Source organism: Protopterus annectens, chromosome 11.part0, assembly GCF_019279795.1.
Source record: "Protopterus annectens isolate FY-2018-M chromosome 11.part0, PAN1.0, whole genome shotgun sequence".
Classification (NCBI taxonomy): domain Eukaryota; kingdom Metazoa; phylum Chordata; order Ceratodontiformes; family Protopteridae; genus Protopterus; species Protopterus annectens.
In genome coordinates, this window is record NC_056745.1 from 1491545600 (window position 1) to 1491572099 (window position 26500).

General features: G+C 40.9%; 1 protein-coding gene across 1 annotated transcript in view; it reads right to left on the reverse strand.

The window, feature by feature from the left end:
* The window catches only part of HDAC10 (histone deacetylase 10), a 680378-nt gene that overhangs the window by 647462 nt on the left and 6416 nt on the right, over positions 1 to 26500 (reverse strand). The window contains exon 2 of the mRNA XM_044088799.1: positions 14381 to 14465. Within this exon, the coding sequence (XP_043944734.1) occupies positions 14381 to 14445 (65 nt within the window). The 5' untranslated portion in view covers positions 14446 to 14465. The remainder of the gene's footprint in view (positions 1 to 14380; positions 14466 to 26500) is intronic.

The window sequence follows — 26500 nt, forward strand, 5'->3', positions numbered from 1 at the left end:
AATACAGTTCCAGTAAATGCATTTTGAGGCTTAAGGCCTTAAATAGACGTTAAATGACCAATTGTGTACTAGTTTTATTATTGTTATATGTTTTAATATACTTGTACATATTTATATGCTTTTATATGTTGTTGTTGTGTCTTTCAGCTTTTCCCGATTAGGGGTCGCCACAGCAGAACTCCGGTCCGCTAATGATTGGCAGTAGATTTTTACGTGCCGAGTTGCCAGCCCTGATGCACAACCTTCAACGAAGGTATGCCCATTCATGCACGTCTCTGCATGAAGATGCTTCAGCTGAGAATCAAACAGGACAACATCTTGCTGTGAGGCGACAATGCTACCGCAGCACCACCACTTTTATATGTTAATTAATGTAATTAATTAAGTTTTGTTATAGGTGAAATTAACTTTATGTAGAATGAAATATGTTCCTGTGATTACATTGTGATTTAATGGACAATATATTTTTAAATGTTTTACAGGATATGATGTCATTGATGTTGAAGGTTACTTAAACTAGGTCAGTTAACAACTGTGTTTGTCTGAGGAAGTTTGTGAATTTTTACATTTGAAAGTGCTTACAATAAATTTAATTAGTTCTAGTCCGGTGAATGCCCTTTGCCTATTTGTTTCTTTAAGTTATTTTGTTTATTTGTTTTTTGAAAAAGAGTTTTTATTCATGGCAAGTGGGTTTGAACTGGACTCGCAATTGCTTTGCTCTCAAGAGAGAATGGATGTGCAGGGTGGTGACGAAGATCATCTTATGGGCAATTTAACTTTGCTTATTCAGAAGCTGAATGCACGAATGGATGATTTAAATGCTAAAGTTGATGGCCTTAGTGATATAAGTATTGGCGGTTCCGGTCGGCAAGTTAACCCGAATGAGGACGCTAACAGTAGTGCATTATTGCATGGAAATAGAGGTTTACCTTCCACATCAGCCGCTTTACCGGGGACTAACCAGAGGTTACAGTGAAGCGGTAGCTAGTACTTCAGCTGTGACTGCTAACAATCGTACTAACACTAGGGATATTGTAAGTAATTTAAAAAACTTTTGATAATAAGCTATTTAAACTCAAGAAACTTCAATTGGAAACAGTTTATGTACATGTATTGAAAGGGGTCACATCCCGAAGGGCCTACGACAAGGGCGGTTTCCCGTAGGTTTAGAACGTGGTTCCCAGTTTCATAAAGACCTTTTGGTTTTGTCTGATATACAAGGCTGTGAATTCCTTGAACTGTTGATAAAAGACTATGATGCACAAATTTTGTTACTGAGGAATGATTTGTTGGAACTTGAAAAAGCTACTAAAGGGGACAGTGACTTTCCTAGGTATAAATATGATTGTTCACGTATATTTGTTAGCATTGAACAAACCTTGGAGAGACTAAAAGCTACAAAAAATAAAAAGTTGGCACGTGATATGAGGGATTAGACACAATGTACAGCTTACCCCTTAACACCAATTTGAGAACTAGTGGTGAACTGCATGTTGGGGAAGGCGAAGCTTTGGCGAATTCTGATGTCTTGAACAACATTACTGCCGATATTGATCTTACTGGAGATGTGAATAATACCATTCCCCTTTCACGGTGTCGCAGTGAAAGGCTGTGAAACCAACAGGGGGTACAGACTAATACCATCCATAATAAGAAGTTATGTACTCACCATAACATTCCATCTGAGTAAGTATCTTCATTTGTCTGCAACCTTTGGGATACGGATCCGAGCCGACAACTTCTACCACAGCATAGATCCGAGCTCCTAGCTCCTCCCTTTACCCATAATCCCCTGCCTACCCTGACTGACCTCAGATCAAGTTTGCCCCATAGCACAGCTGACAAAAAAGTGTCCCCAAGGGGACGAATGCTAAGAACCTCCAAGAATCATTTTGGTCAGGGGGAAGGAGGGGGGGATAGTTGCAAACAAATGAAGATACCTACTCAGATGGAACGTTATGGTGAGTACATAAATTCTTAATCTGAAGTAGGGACTTCATTTGTCAGCAACCTTTGGGACAGAGTCCCCAGCTACCTAAATCTTGGGTGGCCTTCATGGAAGGATATTCGGGAGCACCGCAGAGCCAAAAGATGCCCTACCTCAGGAGACAACATCTATTTTATAGTGGCTGATAAAGGTGTGAGATGAAGTCCAAGTGGCTGCGGAACAAATGTCATCCAAAGAAACCCTCACTTTGAAGGCAGCCGATGTGGCAATGGCCCTAGTAGAATGAGCACGGACTCCCTGAGGTGCAGGCCTTCCCGAGCTCTGATATGCCAAGAGAATACAATTCGAAATCTATCGAGATAGAGAGACTTTAGAAACTGACTTACCGAAATTACATTTGGCAAAGGAGACAAACAACTGATCGGATTGCCTATGACCAGCAGTTCGGTGGATATAAAAATGTAGCTGCCTGTGTACGTCTAAAGAATGCAGCTTATACTCTCCTTTGTTTTGAAAATTGGGGAAAAACACTGGGAATTGATTAATGTTCGCTTCTGAAGCTACCTTAGGTAGAAAAGACGGCTTGATCCTGAGGTGAACCCTATCTGTGTGAAAGACCAAATACGGTGGTTTGACACAAAGAGCTTGCAATTCCGATACTCTTTTGGCGGAAGTTATGGCCACCAAAAAGGCAGTCTTCCACAAGAAATTTAAGATCAACCGTTGCCGCCGGTTCAAAAGGGGGACCAGTCAAGGCTTGCAAAACTAGGGATAAATCCCATGGAGGTACCACCTCTTTGACTGGAGGCCTAAGGAGGAAGGTGCCTTTGAGGAAGGTCTTACAGAGCTTGGAAGTGATAAGAGGGCCCGACTCTTGCCCTACATGATCGTGTGATATTGCTGCAAGTTGTACCTTGACTGTGGAAGAACTAGCCCCCTGGTGAAAGAGTGAGGTTAGAAAGTCTAAAACCGATGTTATCGGGGCCGTAAAAGGGTCTAAATGATGGTGTTCTGCCCAGATGGAGAAGCGTTTCCACTTACTCCGATAGACCCTTCTGGTGGAAGGCTTGTGAGCTGCTACTAGAATGGCTTTGACAGGTGATGAGATACCGGGAGTCCTTATGAGGAGTGGAACTGGAGCAACCAAGCCGTCAGCTTGAGGTTGACCAGGTCTGGAGTTGGAAGACCCAGAGGGTGAGAAATGAGATCCGGGAGGGGATCCAGAATCCATGGTGGATACACAAGGTGAGACCTTAGGTAAGGGAACCACGTCTGACGAGGCCAGAATGGGGCAATGAGGATCATCTTGCTCCCCAACTGACTGGCTTAACTGACTGGCTTTCTGCAATAATTTCAACATCAGGGGCAGAGGAGGGTAAGCATAAAGCAGACCGGGAGGCCAAGCATGAACTAGAGAGTCTCTCGGGGACTCCCCCGGATGGGGGATCAGAGCGAAGTAGTCGTTGCATTTGGTATTTGAAGGAGAGGCAAAAAGATTGCAACAAGGTCGCCCCCATCGGGCAAATATTTGCTCTGCAACTTGAGGATTGAGAGACCACTCATAAGGAGTCAGGATCGTACGACTAAGCCTGTCCGCTAAAATGTTGGACCGTCCCGGAATGTGCGTTGCTATAAGAAAACGGTTGGTGGAAATCGCCCATTCCCACACTCTCATGGCCTCACGACAAAGGGGATAAGACCTGGTTCCCCCCTGTTTGTTGATGTACCAGACGACTGACATGTTGTCCGTCTGTATGGCAATCGTCCCTAATGGAAGAGAGCTGTGAAGTGCCTGCAACGTCAAAAGCACCGCTCTCATCTCCAGGACGTTGATATGCAATGAGGTCTCTACGTCGTTCCACATGCCTTGGACTGTTCTGCCCGCAAAGTGCCCCCCCACCCCAGGTGAGAAGCGTCCATGGTCACTGTGGCGACTGGCAGAGGAAGCGAGAAGGGACGTCCGGTGTGGAGGTTGGGGGACTGCAGCCACCACCCGAACGACCTTCTGCAAACCCTGCTTAGTGAAATGGGGTGAGACAGGGAATTGCGAGACAGGGACCATTGTACCTGGAGGGTCCACTGCAGGACCCTCATGTTCAACCGGGCCAATGGTAGCAGCGGAATTGCGGCCGCCATACAACCTAGAGCCCTCAGGACCAACTCCGCCGAAGGAGTCTGCAGTTGAAGGATGGCCTGCACGTGCAACCTCAGGTTCCGAAGCCGATCTGGAGTCAAGAACGCAAGCATCTGTCTGGAGTCTAGTCTCGCTCCTATGAAGTCCAATACCTGTGTAGGGACCAGCGAGGATTTGGTCATGTTGATGGCCAACCCTAAGAGTGGAGCCAGAATGAGGAAATAATCCCTGCTTGAGCACAGTAGATGCCTTGTTGGGGCGGTAAGGAGCCAGTCGTCCAGGTACGGAAAGACCTGAATTCCCTGGAGTCTCAGGTGGGCCGCTATTGTTGCCAGAACTTTTGTGAACACCCTGGGGGCTGAGGTGAGACCGAAGGGGAGAGCCCTGAATTGAAAGTGACTGGCTCCCAGCCGGAAGCGGAGAAACCTCCTGGAGCGTCTGTCCACTGGAATGTGATAGTACGCATCCTTGAGGTTTATAGAGCACATCCAGTCGTCCTCCCGCAACAAGGGGAGGACCGATTGTAACGTGACCATTCGGAACTTTTCTTTGGGCACCGCCAGGTTCAGGAGAGAGAGGTCAAGGATGGACCTCAAGTCCCCCGTCTTTTTTGGCACCAGAAAGAACCTGGAGTAAAATCCTGATCCGATCTGATCTGGGGGGACGGTTTGGATGGCTCTTTTTGCAGAAGCTGATGAATTTCTGCAGCAGCCGCCTCCCTCTGACCAGGTGGTCAAGGATGGACTTCAAGTCCCCCGTCTTTTTTGGCACCAGAAAGAACCTGGAGTAAAATCCTGATCCGATCTGATCTGGGGGGACGGTTTGGATGGCTCTTTTTTGCAGAAGCTGATGAATTTCTGCAGCAGCCGCCTCCCTCTGACCAGGTGGTACGTCGGGGATGCCTCTGATTTTGAGGGTTATAATGAAGGGAATTTGGTAACCTCTGGATATAATACGAAGCACCCAGCGATCTGATGTTATGGACTCCCACATTGCTAGGTGCCTCGAGAAACACCCCCCGACTGCCTCCAGAGTGGAGCAGCCGGGCAACCCCTCAGGGGTTCTGCATGGGCCTCTCAGAGAAGGGTTCTCTGGACCCAAAATTCCTGGGACCCCCTCTGTCTCTAGGGCAGCATCCTCCCTGTCCTCCTCTGCCACGAGAGGACTGGTTGTCCTGAGCAGACTGGAATTGATGTGATTTTCAGAACCACATCTTCTTCTGACCCTTTTGGTTCTTGGAAAAGGACCTCTGGGGTGCAGAGAAGTGGACTCCGATGGCAGACATCTTCCCGCCTTTCTCGCTCTGGACAAGAGTGTCGCGAACGGTTTTGCTGAACAGTGCAGAACCATCAAAGGGGGCATTCGCGAATGATGCCTTAAAGGGTTCCGAGAAGTCACAGTGCCGGAGCCAGGCTTGTCTCCTCATGACCAGCCCGACTCCGCCTGCTCTAGCGGCTCCCTCTGTAGCATGAGAACAGCCGCCTAGAGGTGTTGGAAATAGAACGGAGGGTGGCCATTCGGGAGGAGTACAGATGCTTGTCCCCTTCCGACATGGACTCTGGGGGGGGGGAGCAGCGTATTCCTTAATTAGATCCCGCTGCATCCAGATAACGTGTGCCATGTAGTTCAAGGCCCTCATAGAGAAGGTCGCTGAACTAAAGGCCTGCTTCCCAAGACGGTCCATCGCACGAGACTCCTTGCTCGGCGGATGAACCGTGGGGCTCTCCTGAGCCAACTCCCTCTTGGTGGCTGCGGCCACCAACATGGCATCTACAGGGGGACCTCTGCTCCAGTGTGATCTCTCTGCCGAGGGGCTTAATATTTTGTCCGGGCGCTTGGGGACTGGCTCTATGGTGTCCGGTTCCTTCCAAGCCCTAGTGGATATAAGATCCACCAAGGGGTCAGGGGAGGGGACACCCAAGAGGTAGATGGTCCTGCCTCAAATGCCTCAAGGAATACGGACTCATCAGAAGAAGCCTTGGGGGCAGACCACCCACCCCTGATTCTGAGCATTTCCACGATGTCGCCGAAGGAGACATCCTCGGGGGGTGACCTAGGGGAGCCTTCCCCTTCATCTAAGTCCGTATCTTCGGTGAGGGACTCAGGGGAGTCCAAGTGCCTCCTCTTGCACTTTGCCTTGTGAGGAACCTCCTCGGGGGGGGCTGTCCGAGGAGTCCTCACTGACTGTATCTTGTTCCACTGGAACCCCTAGAGGCGCTGAGGCAGGCTGCCCCGAAGGCCGGGTGAGGGGAGCCAGGGCCAGATGAGAAGGAGTGCGGGAGGGAGCCGAAGCCAGGACCGGGGTCTGGACACAGTCGACAGTGCCCTCTCCACCGCAGTGAAAGCCGAGGGGGAGCTGCTCTCTGATGGATCAGAGACCCGACTCCCACCCGGATCCGAAGCGGGGATCGGACCCGGCGCCGAGATAGTCAGATCCATGTGCTCCGACTGGGACGGAGCCGAAAGCACACCAAATCCCTCGGATATGAAGCTCGGGCCATGGCTCCGAGAGGTCGGATCCGGCAAACTCAAGGGAAGAGTCAGAGCTGACGTGCCCAGCACTGTCGGCTCCGAACCACCCCCGGATCCAACGTGGCTCGGCTCAGAGCGCTCCGTACCCGGGACGCAGGTCGGAGAAGGAGCAATAGGAATGAAAAAAGGGGTCGAACTCCCCCACCCCGGAGGGGGGGGGGGAGGCAAGAGCACTCCCATCTGCATCTGGGCCTGGATGAATCTCCTCATCATCTGGTCCATATCCGCATCTGACATGCTGAAGGTGGACCTCGAGGAGGCCACCGAGGCTGACCTGGAGTGTCGCCTTGATGACCTCGACGGGGACAGAGTCATCTCCTCCTCGGGTCCGATCTCCCCACTTCTCCCGGACCCGAGGAGGAGGCGACCGAGAAGCCCGGGAGGGAGAAGCCCGTTTGGCGGGCGGGGCCGATGAAGAGTCCTCGGCCCGCCACTTAAGGTGCTTCTCCCTCCGCTTCTCTTTCCTGGCCCCCCTTTCCTCCGGAACCGAAGTGGGAGGTTGAGTCCCGGTCGGAGGAAGGGAGGCAGGGGTGATCGCTACCGGGGGGGCAGTGGTCACCAAAGAACCGGAGGCCAGAGCCGGGTCTGGGGGCAACAGGCCTGCCAGAATCAGCTTCGACCTCCGGTCCTTAAGTGCCCTGGGGTTGAACACCGTGCAAATCGCGCACCCTGAAGAGAGGTGCTCAACCCCAAGGCACCTAACGCACCGGGTGTGGCCATCAGCCGGTGAAAGCTTGTGGCCACACTCGGTGCATTTTGAGAAGATGGCTTTAGGGGCCTCCGACATCACTGAAAAGAAACACACACGCTAGGCCCCTACACACCACACACACACACTAGCGACCAGCAAGGGCAGGGAGGAACAGAAGGAAACGGTAAAATTAAGCTAACTTAGGCTAAAGGAAAGTTGGGGGAAACCTAAACACTCACACAAGAAGAATATCGAAGGAAAAAAAGGAAAAACTTCTCACAAAATCCGCGATCAAGGAGCTCAGGAATCTAGTTGTAGCTTTGAAGAGCGGCAAACTAGATCTGAGGTCAGTCAGGGTAGGCAGGGGATTATGGGTAAAGGGAGGAGCTAGGAGCTCGGATCTATGCTGTGGTAGAAGTTGCCGGCTCGGATCCGAGATCGGATCCGTATCCCAAAGGTTGCTGACAAATGAAGTCCCTACTTCAGATTATGGGTTTTCACAATAACAAGCCTGTACAGGGCGGTTTTACGGGACCCCACAAGGGCAGGTACCGGCAACTGAGGAAGAACAATCGTCGCCGCAGATAACAATTAGCCCCTGTGTATTGAATCCACCAGAAAATGACTGAAACTGTATATCCGTGTATTTTAGTGAATACATTTGGTGACTTTAGAATATATAATTTTACTGAATTTGAAGTATCTCTTGAACTTATTAATGTATTGTCCAAAGGGTTATCTTTTATACCAGCCAAGCACATGAATGTGGCCGACACCATTTTAGATCTGAAAGTTTTCATACGTAAACTGAATTTGTTGTGTCTTCTTGGGAATAGGTCTAGTCTGAATTCTGATGTACATATTTCCAGTATTTTTAATCCCCCTTTGCATAACACCATTAGATGTTTTGAAAAATTATGTGAATTGGATTTACGTAATTTATCTGCGATGGGTGTTAAAGGTAGGGAGACTAGTGAAAATAACATCTCTGATAATGAATTAAAAGCATTAAAATTATTAAGAGATCAAAGAATTAGAGTATTAAAACTGGATAATGGTGGTGGGCTTGTTTTAATGAGTGATAAACTTTATGAAGAAAATATCTTAATGTTACTTAATACCAATACCTATGTTAAGGTTTCATTGAATGAATTGAATGGCGCCTATCAACGTATTAGAGTTTTGATTAAGGATTTATTTATTGATTGTATGATTGATTTAGAAACCTTTAATTATTTGACTATGCCCTCACCCATTACACCGGTTATTTTTGGATTGCCTAAAATCCACAAAAACTTGAGTAAGCCACATTTCCGCCCGATTGTGGACGGATGTAACAGTATAACTTATGGGTGTGCTAAATTGGTTGATTCTTCATTGTCTTCTTTCGGCTTTTTCCCCAGTTAGGGGTCGCCACAGCGGATCACCTGTCCGCTCATGACTGGCAGTGGAATTTTACAGTGTCGAGTTGCCAGCCCGGCGCCCAATCTTCCACAGAGAGCACACATGCATACACACACTCACACCTAGGGCCAATTTAGTGTGTCCAATCCACCTACAGCATGTCTTTAGGATGTGGGAGGAAACCGGAGCACCCGGAGGAAACCCACGCGACCACAGAGAGGACATGCAGACTCCACACAGAAGGCACCCCAGCCGAGAAACTAACCAGAGAACCTCTTGCTGTGAGGCGGCAACACTAACCACTGCACCAGTGGTTGATTCTAAACTTAAAAAATATTTGGAGAATCAACCACAAATATGCCGGGATTCATGGAGTTTTGAAAGCAATAAATGGCTTAAGATTTGATGACCAAATGAATTTGCTAACCATCGATGTCCATGACCTTTATACTGTTATTCCTCAGAAATTAGGTATTGAATGGGTTTGTGAGTTTTTGTTTAAGCAAGGTGGTTCAGGTGATGAAATTAACTTAATAGAATATTTACTGGACATTGTGCTCTCTAATAATTATATTTTGTTTAAAGGCAATTTTTATCATCAAAAATCTGGTGTTGCCATGGGTTCCCCCTTTGGGGGGAGCTTCGCGAATACTGTTATGGCATATTGGGAAAAAGAGATTCTGTTTAAACCTGACATCTTTAAAGAATTTGTTTGCTGGTACACACGTTATTTGGACGATATTTTTGTTTTATTTAAAGGTGATGAAAGTGAGGCTGCGGAATTTGTCTCTATATTATCTAATCTTACTTCAATTCTGAGTTTTAATCTACAAATTTAATAACGTTAAGATATCATTCTTGGATGTATTACTTAAGGATATGGTGAATTTGGGTTATATTGCAAAAATCTACCGCAAGCCAACATTTTCTAATAGATTTCTTCACTTTAGTAGTGTTCATCTCCATTATCAGAAACGTGCTGTTATTAAAGGCCAGCTAGTTAGAGCGGCCCGAATGACCACTCTAGAGGATGATTTCTGGGATGAATGTTATCTACTTAAAACAATGTTTATAGCAAGGGGATACCATCTACCTTGATTGACAACCTTATATCTGAGGTTAGTAATAAATGTAATAATGGTTGGTTTAAACCCATTCTTGGTAGAACTGAAGTCTTTAATGGTGTTAATACTAATGCCTGTGGTATTGGTGGTCCGAATATGAATTCCTCTAATATGAATACTATATCTAATGAAGGTAACACATCTAATGCCTCATTGTATTTTATTACATCTTTTTGTATTGAGGCTGTAACTGTGTGGGGTATTCTATGCAAGAACTGGGTGGTGTTGAAAGAGGACACCTTTATTAGAAACAAGATACCAGATATGCCTCAAGGGACGGAACCTTAAAAATTTGGTTGAGACTGTATTGCCCCCTTTACAAAAGGATGGAGGCATGTACAAATGTGGTTCTTGTAGAATGTGTAAACATATTAAAGTGACTAATAGTTTTTCCATAGGTAGAAATAAATATAGAGTTAAGGGTAAATATAATTGTAATGCCACTGGTGTGGTATATTTAAGCCCAGTGTCAAAATTGCCCCCAGTTCTATATTGGTATAACTGATAGGCACTTTAAAAAGAGAATATATGAACATTTAAATTTCTATAGCATTAATAGGAAAGATGTAAACAACGCTTTAGCAAAACATGTCATTGAATGTCCTGAGCATTCATTTTTGTTTCTTGTTATCAAACAAATACACGCTAATATTAGAGGTGGGCCAGTATCTGTGGAGTTAGAACTTAGAGAATTAGTGTGGCAAGTATCAACTAACACTTACACCTATCCCGGTTTAAATGAATACAGTTCCATTAAATGTATTTTGAAGCTTAAGGCCTTAAATAGACATTAAATGACCAATTGTGTACCAGTTTTAATAGTGTTATATGTTTTAATATACTTGTATATATTTATATGATTTTATATGTTAATTAATGTAATTAATTAAGTTTTGTTATAGGTGAAATTATCTTTATGTAGAATGAAATATGTTCTTGTGATTACATTGTGATTTAATGGACAATATATTTTTTAAATGTTTTGCAGGATATGATGTCACTGATGTGGAGGGTTACTTAAACTAAGTCAGTTAACAACTGTGTTTGTCTGAGGAAGTTTGTGAATTTTTACATTCGAAAGCGCTTACAATAAATTGAATTAGTTCTAGTCCGGTGAATGCCCTTTGCCTGTTTGTTTCTTTAAGTTATTTTGTTTTTGTTTGTTTGGTTTTTCAAAAACACAGAGAACAGCAAAACTTGAAAACTGATTTTCTCCTTAAAACTTCTTTTTGTTGGGGGGCTCAAGCCCCTCCTGCACCCCCATACCCCCTGAACTTATATATATACCAACTCTTGAGATCTGCATACCTCAGAGAAAAGGGAATATTCTGAGAAATGCTCCTTGGGCTTAGTATAAGTCCGATCTTTCAGCCGCTTAGTCTCCATATTTTAGGACTCACTCTAGCGGGTCCCGGCATTTCAAATGGTTACCGTTTTGGCAGTAAGTGTATGGCATAAATTCACTCTTGCCCTCAGGCTTTATAAGGCAGTTGCCAACAAACCACAATCAATAGCAAGAAGAGGTGTTCTGACAGGAGACAGAAATGAAATGATCAGACCAAGAGAAAAGGATAGACTTGCAGAAATGGAAGGAGGCTTCACCAGCAGTGATGGTAGGCTCAAAGACAACTATTGTAGAGAACTTTATTTTTGCCTCAACTTTGTCTTCCATAACTTTTTCAGGAGTTTTAAGAGTCAAAAGGGTTCTCGTTCTTCTTTTTATTAGAATTTGGCAGCAATTTAACCAAATTAACCAGCCTTTCCTCAGTATGCTTATGGCTCTCCTTTCTGTATCAAAAGTCTCATCGAGTCCACATTGGAGGAAAAAGAAGGCAAAATAATCATGTCCACAGTTAACTGCTCAAGTCACGGCATCTTCTTCTACATTAGACAATTTTTCAGTGCTTTACATGTGCAACACTTGGCATCATCACTAAACTTTAAACAGAATGTATATAAGTAATATGCTTCACCTGTAAAACACAGAGAGACTTGATGCACCTGGCAGCATCTGCTTTCCACTAGCATCCATAGATGCCTCAGGCCTAAGCCCTCCAAAAGGACCAGCAGAGAGCAGACAAAAATGCTAATGGCATTAAAGCAAAACCAGCAGAAAACATCCAAGAGGCAGAACACAGGGAAAAAAAAAAAAAAGACAGATTTCTCTCACTCTAGCAAAAAATGGAAAATTCTCAAATAACTGCTTGCAGTCATGGTGTATGTAAAGAACTTTTGCAGGGGGAAAGGCCTCCATAAGCAGGAGGTCTTGATGTGGAAACACTTTGGTTTAGCATTATACTTTTGACTGAAAAACTATCACACATGCTTAACTACCTTGCCAATGTCCGAGTCCATCATATGTTTCTTTGTCACATTTGCTGTGTATTTATATCTCTGAGGTGAGGCAATAAAATGAAATGTTTATACAACCTCGGAGGTAGCATATTTAGCCTGATGGTCTGGGAGCAGAATCTAAGTTGGGGAGAGTGATAGGACAGGCTTTCCTCCAGCAAAACTTACTGTTTTCTAGTTTTGTGCAATAATTAAATTTGCAATCCGCTGGAAGGCTTTGTACTGAAGTTTTAATGTTTTAGTTGCAAAGCTTTGTGTCTCAACTAGGGGGGGGGGGGGGGAAGAGTCACACTTTCATTACAGATCTGTTGTACCGCATTATGGAATGGGAGGTAGACTTGTAACCCAAGAAAGTACTATAGGCCAAGTGATCCCAATAGCTTGTACAAGTCTTAGCAGTTCCTACAACTCGCATTCTCATTTTTACAGAACTAGCTAATTAGATAAATAGTGCCGACAGATTTCCTTCGATCCTCCCACCACTGAACCCATCTGCCTACACTACCAAAACCTCTTATATCATGTCCTGAACCATTACTAATTGACTGTCACTTTTCTATACTAATAGTAATACAATAGTAACATAGTAATACTAAATCAAAAATTATTTTCCCACTGTGTATGTGTTTGCTCAAAATATACAATTAAAACAAACTATAATTGACACAGTGTTGCAACAGTGTAATTATATTGCGTATCACTAAAACCAGAAAAAAAAGTAAGCCAGCTATGAAATATCCGTATAAGACATTATGTGTGGAGCTTTTCTCCTGAAAAAATGTCCCAAATGGAACTGTATGATGTTCCTTGTCAATAAAATGCAGTAATATAATAACACAAGAGAAAATTCCAGTACAGTCAAGCCTAAGAAAGATGTTCTGTAAACAGTACTGATACGGCAACATTTTGTTGTACTTTAGGCTTGGTCCATGTTACAAGGGAAAACTACCCTCCAAAAAAAGAAGGACTCAACATTCAAGCACAAAACTGCTGACTGTGTCAGGCACAAATATTTTGTTCCCAACTGTACCATGGGGGACTAGAATTTGATTACAAACCCTCGGAAATGACCGTCTCTCTGGGAAGGTAAGAGTGGGTGGCAAATGACTTGCTCTACTATCGACGGGGAGACACTAAAGAAGTCCTGTTACAGTATCAGCCCACAGTTACTTCCAGAAACAGAAGAAATGGATGGCATTCACAATAAATGCTCATAATACACGTGAAAGTATGTGGGTGTGCCTTAGTAACTATGTTCATGTTCTGACAGCAAACGTAGGGCTTTGTGGGTCTTGAGCAGCTACAATAAAATCCCAGGAAACAAAAGCTGCTGATATTTACTCTCCATCACTATCAATCCCCTAACACAAAAACTAAAACTAAAAAAAAAATGTATCAAAATCTGCATGGAAGCTGACCCCAGATCTACCACTAATTCAAGCAGATGGGACCTCAGTTTAACATTTCATCTGAGGGTTGACAGACACACTCAGGAGTGCAGCATCCAGTAATGCTGCACTTCAGTGTAAAATATGACAATTCATCCAGTCAGCTGGAGGGGAATAGAACCCATAGCCTTCTGATCTTCCAGCACCAAAGGCAAGTGTGCTACCTGCTGAGCCACTACCACACAACTTTCTAATGAGTTAATGCCATACTGACCACAACAGAATATTACATACATGCTAACAAAGACCAACACGATTCCTACTAATTACAGTTGGGGGGGGCTACTTCACTTGCATGTTAACTTGAAGATGAAGGACAAAGTGTCTTTTATAACAAAAGCAGTGCAAAATACCATTTTTGTAGAACATTTTATTTTTTGTATATAATGACACTGTTTATCCAAACTCATTGTCTGTTCAGTCCATTTGCTACTTATTTTTCATGAAAGTCTACATGGATTTTTTAATTTTCTCTTGAGTAACTGGTTTAATCATTTAACAGCTTGAACTTTCTCAGAGTAATTATTATACTTTCTTACACCCTCACCATTTTCCTTAACTAGTGAACAATTAACAACGGAGTATGGCAAATGAAAAGCACGTTTACTTTTCATAGTATATTTGTACTTTGACAAGTATTTATAAACTTCAGTAAAATCCTCAATAATAAATGCACTACTCCACGATGCTAAGCTAAAACAAAGTGTTTACTCATTCCAAATACTCACTGAAAAGAGCTGTCCTTACCAGTGCCACAGCAGCTTATAGTTGGTCATTTCCTCATCATAAATAAGAGCCGTTCCTCCTGACATTTTTACTGTCTTCACAGCACCTTAAAAATGCAACATCAGAAGCATTAATGACGCTCACTCAATCAGTGCTATAATATGCAGTTATTTCAAAACAAAGTCATATCAGGTAACAGGTCCTGTGCATCACCAACATCCTTCGTTTCTGACTGTTACTTATGCAAACATTATAGTTTTAGCCAATAATATAGTGATTTTTCCAGCTTCACAAAAGAAAACAATTTCTTGTCATTATATCTTTAATACTAGTGTTTTTTTTTATAAACTACCATTTAATCAATCTGAATGGTTTTACTACTTAAGGTTACAAATGTAATTGCAAGCAAACTAGTGAAACCTTACTGACAGGATTTACTGCTATTTCCACTCACAGGTTCAACCTGCTCCACTCGGGCTCACTCCGTCCCCCTACCCCCAATTCCCATCCAGCACCACTAAGCATACTTTTATTTTTAACAAGCCAAACCCACAACTCTCCACTATCCTATCTAATCTCTACTTACCCCCCCCCAACACATCTCCCTCACTAATCTGCCCCACCCATACAGGTAAACCCCCTATTTACTAACACATCAGCCAGTCTAATTGCTTATGACTTTTATAATCCTATAGTTAAATTAACCCACATTCACACTCCTCTACCCCTTCTTATTGCACACACCCCTATTCATACTGCTCTACCACATTTCACATAACAGAATGTTAACCTTATACTGCATTATTTCCTAACTCACTATCTTAATGCAACTAACATCCTATAATTATGAGTTCAACTTCTATACCCAATCACAACTCCCCCACTGCCTAACCAGCAAAAACTAAGACCCTCTATGTTCAACATATCCCCAACTTTATACAACTGTCCACAAATAGACCTTGCCCCATTTCTAGTGTTCCCTAAACAATCACATTCATGTATATATCCATGAAATATGACAACTTTTTATCCAAATACCTAAAAGCACTCCTTCACATAGCATCTTAACTTATTCTTAGTGGCGACATTTACCCAAATCCAGGCCCCAAACATAACTTAAGAAGTCCCAGCATCCAACAACCCAACCTAAGAAACATCCCCAGGGAAAGATCTGACTTATTAATACTCAACATTAACCCAAGAAGTATGCTCAACAAAGTACAAGAATTTCATGCCACTGTCTCACTTTACTCCCCAGAGATAGTCTTAATAACAGAAACCTGACTTAAAACAGAAATCAATAGCAACTAAATACTCCATCCAGGATACAATATATATAGGGTCTATATTACATGATTGAAGTTTCAAAACTCTGAATCTGATATGGTCGACACCATATAATCAAAGTTTTGAAACGTCAAAAATGTAATAAAACACAACAACCTACAAAAACAAACCATTTAAGTGGTCTAAGCAGGGGGTCAAGGCCCTACACCCCCACTACTTAAATATACCAACTCTGAGATTGCACTACAGTGCAAAAAAGGGAAATCTTCCCTTTCCGCGCTGTACGAAGATCTCCGTTAAAAGATTCAAGGTTTCAAAACTTCGATCATATAGTGTTGACCATATCCGATTCGAAGTTTTGAAACTTCAATAATCTGATATAGACCCTAGAGATATATATACATACATACATACACACACAAATTATATATATATATATATATATATATATATATATATATATATATATATATATATATTGAATATAAAAAGTGCACACACCCCTGTTAAAATGCCAGGCTTTTGTGATATAAAAAATAAGACCACAATAAATCATTTCAAAACTTTTCCCACCTATAATGTAACCTATAACCTATACAATTCAATTGAAAAACAAACAAATCTGTTAGGGGAAAAATATAAAAAGTAACAAATGTAAAACAAGCTGGTTGCATAAGTGTGCACACCCTTAAACTAATACTTTGTTGAAGCACCTTTTGATGTAATTACACATCTGCCATCAATTAAAGAGACTCTGATTAACCCAAAATAACATTCAACTGTCCTAGTAGGATTTTCCTGACATTTACTCAGTTGCCTGCTACAGCAAAATCCATGGTTCACTGAGAGCTTACAAAGCATCAAAGGGATCTCATTGTTGAAAGATATCAGTCAGAAGAAGGGTACAAAAAATATTTCCACAGCATTGGATATACCATGGAACGCAGTGAAGACAGTCATCAAAAAGTGGAGAAAATATGGGACAGCAGTGACATTGCAAAGAACTGGACGTCCCTCCAAAATTGATGAAAAGACAAGATGAAAACTGGTCAGGGAGATTGCCAAGAGACCTATAGCAACACTGAAGGAGCTGCAGGAATTTCTGGCAAGTACTGGTTGTGTACTACATGTGACAACAATCTCCCATATTCTCCATATGTCTAGACTATGGGGTAGGGTTGCAGGATGGAAGCCTTTTCTTACACAGAAAAACATCCACGCCCAGCTAAAATTTGCAAAACAATACATCAAGTCTCCCAAAACCATGTGGGAAAATGTGTTATGGTCTGATGAGACCAAGGTTGAACTTTTTGGCCACAATTCCAAAAGTTATGCTTGGGCAAAAACAACACTTCGCATCACCAAAAGAACACCAGCCCCACAGTGAAGCATGGCGGTGGTAGTATCATGCTTTGGGGTTGCTTTTCTTTAGCTGAAACTGGGGCTTTAGTCAAGGTGGAGGGAATTATGAACAGTCCCACATATCAGTCACTTTTGGCCCAAAACCTTTAGGTGTCTGCTAGAAAGCTTAAGATGAAGAGGAATTTCACCTTTCATCACAATAATGACCCCAAGCATACATCCAAATCAACAAAAGAATGGCTTCACCAGAAGAAAATTAAAGTTTTGGAATGGCCCAGCCAGAGCCCAGACCTAAATCTAATAGAAAATCTGTGGGGTGAACTGAAGAGGGCTGTGCACAAGAGATGCCCTTGCAATCCGACAGATTTGGAGAGCTTCTGCATGGAAGAGTGGGCAAATATTGACAAGTCAGGATGTGCCATACTGATAGACTCCTACCCAAGAAGACTGAATGCTGTAATTAAATCAAAAGGTGCTTCAAAGTTTTAGTTTAAGGGTGTGCAAACTTATGCAACCAGCTTATTGTACATTTTTTATTTTTTATAGTTTTTCTCCTAACAGATTTGTTTATTTTTCAATCGAATTGTACACGTTACAGGTCATAATAAAGGTGGGAAAAGTTTTTAAATTATTTACTGTGGTCTCATTTTTTATATCACAAAAACCTGGCATTTTAACAGGGACGTATACACTGTTTATATCCACTGTATATTAAAAAGACAGGATAAGCAAAATAAACAAAGTGAAGGTATTGCGCTGGGAGGGTGGCCTAATGGTTAAGGTGTTTGCCTTACATGCACAAGATGTAGGGTTTGAGTCTCACAAGGGATAATTGGCTAGGCTTAAAATGTCTCGCAAGGGCAGTTAGCTTAGTACTAATCTATGAATCTATGAACCTATAATCAAAAATAACCTCACACCAGAAATTATCAATCATACCCCTCCACACTTAAAATAAACTCACACAGAAAAATAAATATATCGGAGCATAAATTCTCCCCAGCAATAATATTAACATATCAGAATCTATCCTACACTGGATAGTAAGTACCCTTCCTCAGGAGACAATCATAAAAGGAGACTTTAACATCAATTGGCACTACTGTAACTCAGCACACCCTAATGAACATATCAAGCTACATGGCTTCACTCAATTAATTCAAACTGACTGCAACTAGAATAGATAAAGTATCAATGAAGGAGTCCATCCTAGACTGGATCCTTCCCAAATGACCCGAACTAACACATCACTCTGGGTGCCTCCCACACACTCTTAGTGACCACCTCCCCACCTACATTCTCTGACACCAAACAAAAGTATCATCATTCCAAGAAATCTGCTATACAAAAAACTTCAATTCTCAAGATTTTATATTCTACTCAAACTCTGTGATTGGAATCCACTCAAATCCCTCCCCTTAGACAATGCAGAAGAACACTTCAACACTACCTTTCTAAATATCCTAAATTAATTAGTCCCAACCAGAACAAATAGAATCAAATCCAACTATGCCTCTTGGCTCACCAAACAGACTAGATCACTTCTAAAACAAAGAGGTAACGCCTGAGAAACACTGTTTCACAATAAAACATCAACTAATTGACAAAAATAGCTCAAACTAAGAAATAAAGCCCCCCCCCCAAAAAAAATAAAAAATCAGGCATGAAAAAAAAAACATTACACCAACACTCAAAGCACAAAAATAACCCACAAAAGTTCTGGTCTGCCATCAATAAAATAAAACAACCGGGTATAATTGGTACTCCATCCCCATCAAACACCAACTCTATGGACAGCTTTGCTGCAAAGTTTAATAGATACATTGCAGAATCTATCCTAGCCCTCACAAACAACTACCCATCTCCTCCAAACCTCCCACCCCAACTCAGAATAACAAACTCTTCTTCCTACAACCAGTCCCAACAAATACTATAAAGAAATTACTAAATTAACTCAAAACCACAACACTTGCAGCGGATAAACTACCTGTTGAATTCCTCAAAATAGCAACCAAAGCCATTTCACTTCGATTCTCTATACTAATCAATCGGTGCATCTCAGAACTCAACATCCTTGCCGTCTGGAAAACACCTCACACACCACCACTACACAAAGGCGGTAACTACAGAATGATCAAGCTACCACTCTATTGCCATTTTATCACTTTTACCAAAATCCTTAAAAGATGCATACATTCACAAATTCTAAACTACCTCTTAGACAACAAAGTTCTGGCTAGTACTGAGCATGGTTTTCACCCTTACACAAGACTACCACAGCCCTTATCAGCTTTACTAATACCATTAATCATCGTAATGAAGGTAACTTTGTTTCTTCCATCTTTCTGGATCTGTCAAAGGCTTTCAGCACAGTTTCCTACAATACACTCTTATCTGCACTCTCCAAACTTAATCAAAGCTACTACACTATTGCGTGGTTCCAACATTATTTATCAGGTCACAGTCAAGCAGTTAAACGGCAAAGTAACCCCTCTCCCCTCTGCTGCCCATTACCTTAGGAGTTCCACAAGGGTCTATATATGGCCCCTTCTTTTTACCATATTTACTAACAACCTTTACACTGTCACCTTACATGCCATCTTAATCCAGCATACAGATGATTTTACCCTAATCTGTTCTGCCCCATCACTCCAGCAGCTTCAAAAAATAATACAAGAATCCTTTACTGCAGTAGGAACCTGGCTATCCAATGCTCAGCTCATACTTAACTCAAACAAAACTAAGCTGATGTTTCACCCCACCAAAGCCACTAATCCCACCACCCCATTCGTAATTACTTTATGTAACAATACCTCTGTTACACCAGACACCTAAAACAACCATCTAGGTGTTATTATAGATCAAAACATGAAATCTGATCTACAAATTGCCCAAACTATAAGAAACTACATAAAAACACAGAACCCTATACAGATATAAAAAAAAATACCTTACCAGTAATAGTAAGACTATTAATGCTAGAACCCACCTAGTCTCCATACTTTTCTATGCACCCTCCATATTCACAAACCTTAACAAATCAGACTTAACTAAACTGAATAGCCGTTATAACAAATTTGCAACTAATTTGGCCTATAGATCTCATCACTGCCATGCTCTTAAACAACTATCTGAGTTACAACCACCAAATCTACTCACCTTTAACCAACTTACAATGGCACATCACATAGTTCACCCATCTGAAAAAACACCAGCCCTATATGACCTATTAAACCACTGTTCAAGCAATCGTACACTAAGATCCAGCAACAAATCATTAATCAACGCACCCAGAAGTAAGAACAGTGCAGGTGACTCCCTGTATTAAAGGTACATTGCTAAAACCGGGAACAATTTGCCTCTTAACATTAGGTCCACAACCAACAAAATAACCTTCAAAACCTACTCAAATCCCATTTAACTAGTTCATGGATTTGTACATGTTCTGACCCAGGTTACGAAACCCAACTCAAGTACCTAAATAACTAACAACCTAACTCTATTCTCCTAGCTATTCTTAGTGGGTACAGTCACTCTTTTTTCCCTCAGCACATTCTTGATATTTTTACAGCACATTTCTACCCCCTTGGATACAGTCACTCTTTTTTCCCTCAGCACATTCTTGATATTCTTACAGCACATTTCTACCCCCTTGGATACAGTCACTCTTTTTTCCCTCAGCACATTCTTGATATTCTTACAGCACATTTGTACCCCCTTGGATACAGTCACTGTGATTTCCCTCAGCACATTCTTGATATTCTTACAGCACATTTCTACCCCCTCGGATACAGTCACTGTGATTTTCCCTCAGCACATTCTTGATATTCTTACAGCACATTTCTACCCCCTTGGATACAGTCACCTTTCCCTCAGCACATTCTTGATATTCTTACAGCACATTTGTACCCCCTTGGATACAGTCACTGTGATTTCCCTCAGCACATTCTTGATATTCTTACAGCACATTTCTACCCCCTTGGATACAGTCACTCTTTTTTCCCTCAGCACATTCTTGATATTCTTACAGCACATTTGTACCCCCTTGGATACAGTCACTGTGATTTCCCTCAGCACATTCTTGATATTCTTACAGCACATTTGTACCCCCTTGGATACAGTCACCTTTCCCTCAGCACATTCTTGATATTCTTACAGCACATTTGTACCCCCTTGGATACAGTCACTGTGATTTTCCTCAGCACATTCTTGATATTCTTACAGCACATTTGTACCCCCTTGGATACAGTCACTGTGATTTTCCTCAGCACATTCACAATATTCTCATTGTATAAATCTTACATTTGTCTTACCTCTTCAGCATAATAATCTCACTCTACCATCTTATAATCCAACGTATATCTAACTACTTCTCAGCTTCCTCCTCTGTTGTCCATCTCTCCCTTTATACACCAGGCTATAAAATCTCTACATTTTAACACAAAAAAATAACTTCTTTATTTGTTTGCCTAAACAGGGCTAATAATCAACTGTACAGGATTAATAATCGGCTATTTTTTTGCATCTGTACCACCAATCTCAAAATATTTAACTATTGACCAGCCATGCAACCAATCTACAGTCTTCCTTAATGGCCAAATTAGGCACCTGCTACAACAAAGCTGCTAAATTCACCACTCTACCCACTACTGACTACCTTAAAGCAACTGAAATAGCTTGAACTCCCCCACTATCTTCTCCTTCTCCAGCTTTCCACCACTCATAAACTGATCTCTAAACCTTATGACTGTCCACCTCTAAGCTCCATCATAAACCGATCTATAAACCTTATGACTGTCCACCTCTAAGCTCCATCATAAACCGATCTATAAACCTTATGACTGTCCACCTCTAAGCTCCATCATAAACTGATCTATAAACCTTATGACTGTCCACCTCTAAGCTCCATCATAAACTGATCTATAAACCTTATGACTGTCCACCTCTAAGCTCCATCATAAACTGATCTCTAAACCTTATGTCCACCTCTAAGCTCCATCATAAACTGATGTCTAAACCTTATGTCCACCTCTAAGCTCCATATTCTCCCTGTATAATCCAGCCCATCCTCTTCGCTCTGAGCACCAAATATCTGCTCCAAATACACAAACCAAAACTCCCTGCAGGCCAATTACTCTACTCATGGACCACTCTAAAATGTGGAACAACCTTCCAGCTCCAATCCGATTACAACCATCACCAACTATCTTCAAAGCTGCCCTCCACAGCCACCTGTCCTCTTCATGGATATGAAACTGCTCAATTCATTCTTCAGCAGTTACCTAAATTTTAACTTGCTTATAAAATAGCAAAACTCTGTCTATACCCAAATTCATCCCTATACCCTGTAACTTTGCACCCCTCATTCTAAGTATACATGTTTTTTACAACGGTCACTTTATTCTATGTAAATACTAAGATTATGAAACTTTTATGTATTGCTTTTTGTACTATTTATAAATTTATGTACATTGGCAGGTCATACTTTTGTGTTATTGGTTCACTCTGCTAAACCTTGTACATAGCATGGTTTTAGAATTATTGATGCAAATATGAACAAGCAATATTTGACACCTAGAGGCGTCAGTAGCAGTTAACTGCAGATGCACCTGAAGGCATCACTCAGATGTACGTAAACAAGACAAGCTTTGACTGAACTGAGAAACAATAGTAACATGAAATTTATGAAGGTGGATAAAGGTGGGGATTTGGTAAATAATAGACCAAAATAAATATATAGATGCAATTGAAAATATGTTAAATATAAAAAGATGAATATTTAATAGCTGGTTTAGAGGAAGTAAAACAAATGTATAGTTCTATTTCATCTTTCTTATATGAATGCCTTATGGATGGTACAATTGATGCAGACCTGTATGATTTTTTGTTATTAGTAAAGATATGAGTGTTAGGTGTTCTCTTTGGAATACCAAAGATTCATAAAGATCCAACAAACCCACCTTTCCAGCCTATTGTTTCAGCTCCACATTATGTTACAGAAGGCATTTCTTTATTATTAGATTACGTTTTTAACCCCTTTGTACAGAACTTCAACTCTTGACTCTTGGGATTTTTTAGATAACATTAGATAGTTTATAAATGTTTATGGGTTTAAGAGTGCTAAAAATGTTTGCGAGACTACAGACATCTGTTCACTTTTTAAAAGCATTCCACAAGATGTGGGTGTTGAATATGCTGGGAATTTGTTAAATAACTTTAGTGTTATTAAAGGTCTTGATGTCAATTTTTTACTGCAGGTTGTTAGAAATTTTTTATATTTATTTATTTATTTTTATATTTGTTAACTGGGAAAGTCCGACTTGGAACGAGCCAATTTTCAGTGGAGGCCCAGGGAGAAATGCTCCAGATACATGTCTTTGTAATGTGGGAGGAAACCCACACGTTTGCAGGGAGGACATGCAGACTCCGCACAGAAGGCACACCAGCCGAGAATCGAAATGGAGAACCTCTTGCTGTGAGGCAACATCACTACCACTGCACTGTCCAAATATTTTATTAAACAATTATTTTTTTGTTTAATAATAATATCTATAAACAGATAAAAGGGGTAGCCATGGGGACTGTGGTAGCTCCAGCATTTGCTAATTTGGTTCTTGGCTAGTGGGAGCATAAGTCTTTCAACCCATGGCTACTACCTATAAAGCAGTATATTATAATAGATTTGTGGATAATATGTTTTTGATTATAGAAGGCACTGGAAAATGATGCTGCAACCTTGGTGGATTCCCTGAATGAAAAATCTGGATTTTTGAAGTGAACATTGAGGAAATGTGATTCAGAAGTTTGTTTTTTATATGTATATCTGAAATGGAATAACATACAAAATAGATCTGATAGCAGGATTCATAGGAAAAGCATTTTTAGCAACAACTATTTGAACTACCAAAGTAATCATCCAAGGTATATCAAAAATAATATACCCAGACATCAGTACATAAGAGCTTTAAGGATAACCTCTGAGAATGAAGCTTTTGAAAAAGAAATTCATTTTATTACTAAACTATTTTGTTATAGGGGATATAATACGGATATGCTTAATATAGAACGGTTGAAGAAATTAGAATGAAAAAAAAGAAACTTATTTTCTCCCTAGTTTATTAAAACCTTTTCAGAAATTCAATAGAGAAACACATTTTGATAAGAACATGGCGGTCTGGAGTATTAATATGATGGTTGATAGTTATGATTATCTGTTCCACTATTAAAGATATTAGAAGGAAATATAGATTTAGTTAAGAGTATTGGCAGATGTCTTTGTTGGTTTATAAAAATACATATAACCTTACAAGTATTTTACAAAATGATAATACCAAATGACAACATCGGGACAACTGTCAGCAAGAGCTAAAGGGATGTATAAATGCGGAAGATGTTCAGTACGCAGGTTTATATTACAGGCGCCATATTTAATTTAGAACATATTGGATACACCTTTCAGATTCCTGGTGTTTTTAACTGCAAGTCAAGGGGTGTGATTTCAGATTCCTGGTGTTTTTAACTGCAAGTCAAGGGGTGTGATTTCAGATTCCTGGTGTTTTTAACTGCAAGTCAAGGGGTGTGATTTCAGATTCCTGGTGTTTTTAACTGCAGGTCAAGGGGTGTGATTTACATTAGTACTTGTACAGGGTGCGGTGTAAATTATTTAGGTAGGACTACTCGGAGCCTAAAAGTTAGAGTTAAAGAACATTTACATGCAATTAAAAGTAGGAATCAGAAAAATGCTTTGTTCAAACACTAGTGGAATTCTCGGGCTTTAAAAAAGTTTGTTTGCAGTCTTAGAACAAGTTTCAACAGATAGAAGAGGTGGAAGTTTAAGAACAAGGTGAGGCAAAAAGAAATACTTTGGCAACTGAAGCTTGGTGCTGATAGTTTACCAAGTATTAATGGTACAATAAATATTAAATGTTTTTTAAAGGATCAGAGGTTGAAAGGTAAACATCTTTTTATCTATGCTGTAGGTTGTTTTTTAACTATTTATTAAAGGATTTGATTTTAATGAATGTATTGTCGCTTCTTTCATTGTTTTATTCTCTAGAGTGTTTTCAGTGTTTTTTTATTTACTTGGTCACTTATTTTATCATTATCAGTTTGGGATGGTTTGGATTTTCGACACTTGAGGCAGTATCACTGAAGTAGTCAGCTGTTTTGGGTTCCTAACTAGAAATGTTTCAGACAGATAAACAGGGCAAACAAATCCTTTCAGTGTGTTTTATCTCAGGAAAAACATTGCAATGTCTCCTTATTTAAATATCTCAGAAGAAAACTGAAAATGTCTCCTTATTTAAAATCTAGTCTATTTCAGTACTTGTAGCTAGGACATCACAGACTTTCTAACTGTCAGATCACCTAGTTATTCAAGATCGCTTACTGTCAACATCGCGAACTGGATGGATTTATTATGGAATTTTTTAGATTACGGAGGGAATCAGCTTTGCTCAGGTTGTTTTCTCTGTCAGCCATGCTACAGCACATATTATAAATTAGATTTTCACAATAAAGGAGGTCGAAACCACATATCTGAACTAAAATTAAGTAACTTTTTTGCTCTAACCATGCTCTGATCACTTCTGCCTTGGACTCCTTCCAGTCAATTCATCCAATAGTGGCCTGGCTTGAAAGAGATATAAATGTCTACAGTACTGACAGGATTTTGTTACTGAACCATCTTGATCTAGATTGCAGAGTAAACAACACTGATAAAATACTTGCATTTATAATGATTCAAACTGCCCTTATTTATGTACATTATGTCCCCAGTGTTTCTTATGAATATCGGTGTCACTGTGACCTTCCTAAGATGTGAAGGAGCTGGACGAAAGTTAGACAGCATATGGAGAAGGACTGGCATTCCTGAAGATAACGTTAGTCAATGGCATTCCTGAAGATAACGTTAGTCAATGGCATTCCTGAAGATAACGTTAGTCAATGGCATTCCTGAAGATAACGTTAGTCAATGGCATTCCTGAAGATAACGTTTGTCAATGGCATTCCTGAAGATAACGTTTGTCAATGGCATTCCATTCAGCAATCCAAAATAACAAGCAAATGTTCTTGTCCACTGAGATAGCTGCCTCTTCTAATCATTCAGAAAAGCATTTTCAAAATTTGCTTTGACTTGATTGTGGTTATACTAATTAGTACACAATGAATGCATTACATCTCTGTCCAACTAACTGCATATAGACCCTGGGGGCACTACAAAGCTTGTTATGAGGGTATTTCCAACTTTTTTTAAAAGAGATCTTTGTCATCCCATATGGAAGAAAACATTATTGCATCCACTAAATTTGCAGAACTACTACCTCATTTGCTTTTTAATAGCATAACTTCAGATTTATGCATTGTACAAATATCTGAGAACAAACAAAACTATAATTCATACATAGCAAAATAACTTCTGGAACAGTGACTTATAAAGAATAAATGAAGAAATTTAACTGACTGGATTCATCATTAGCGTTAACATTCAAC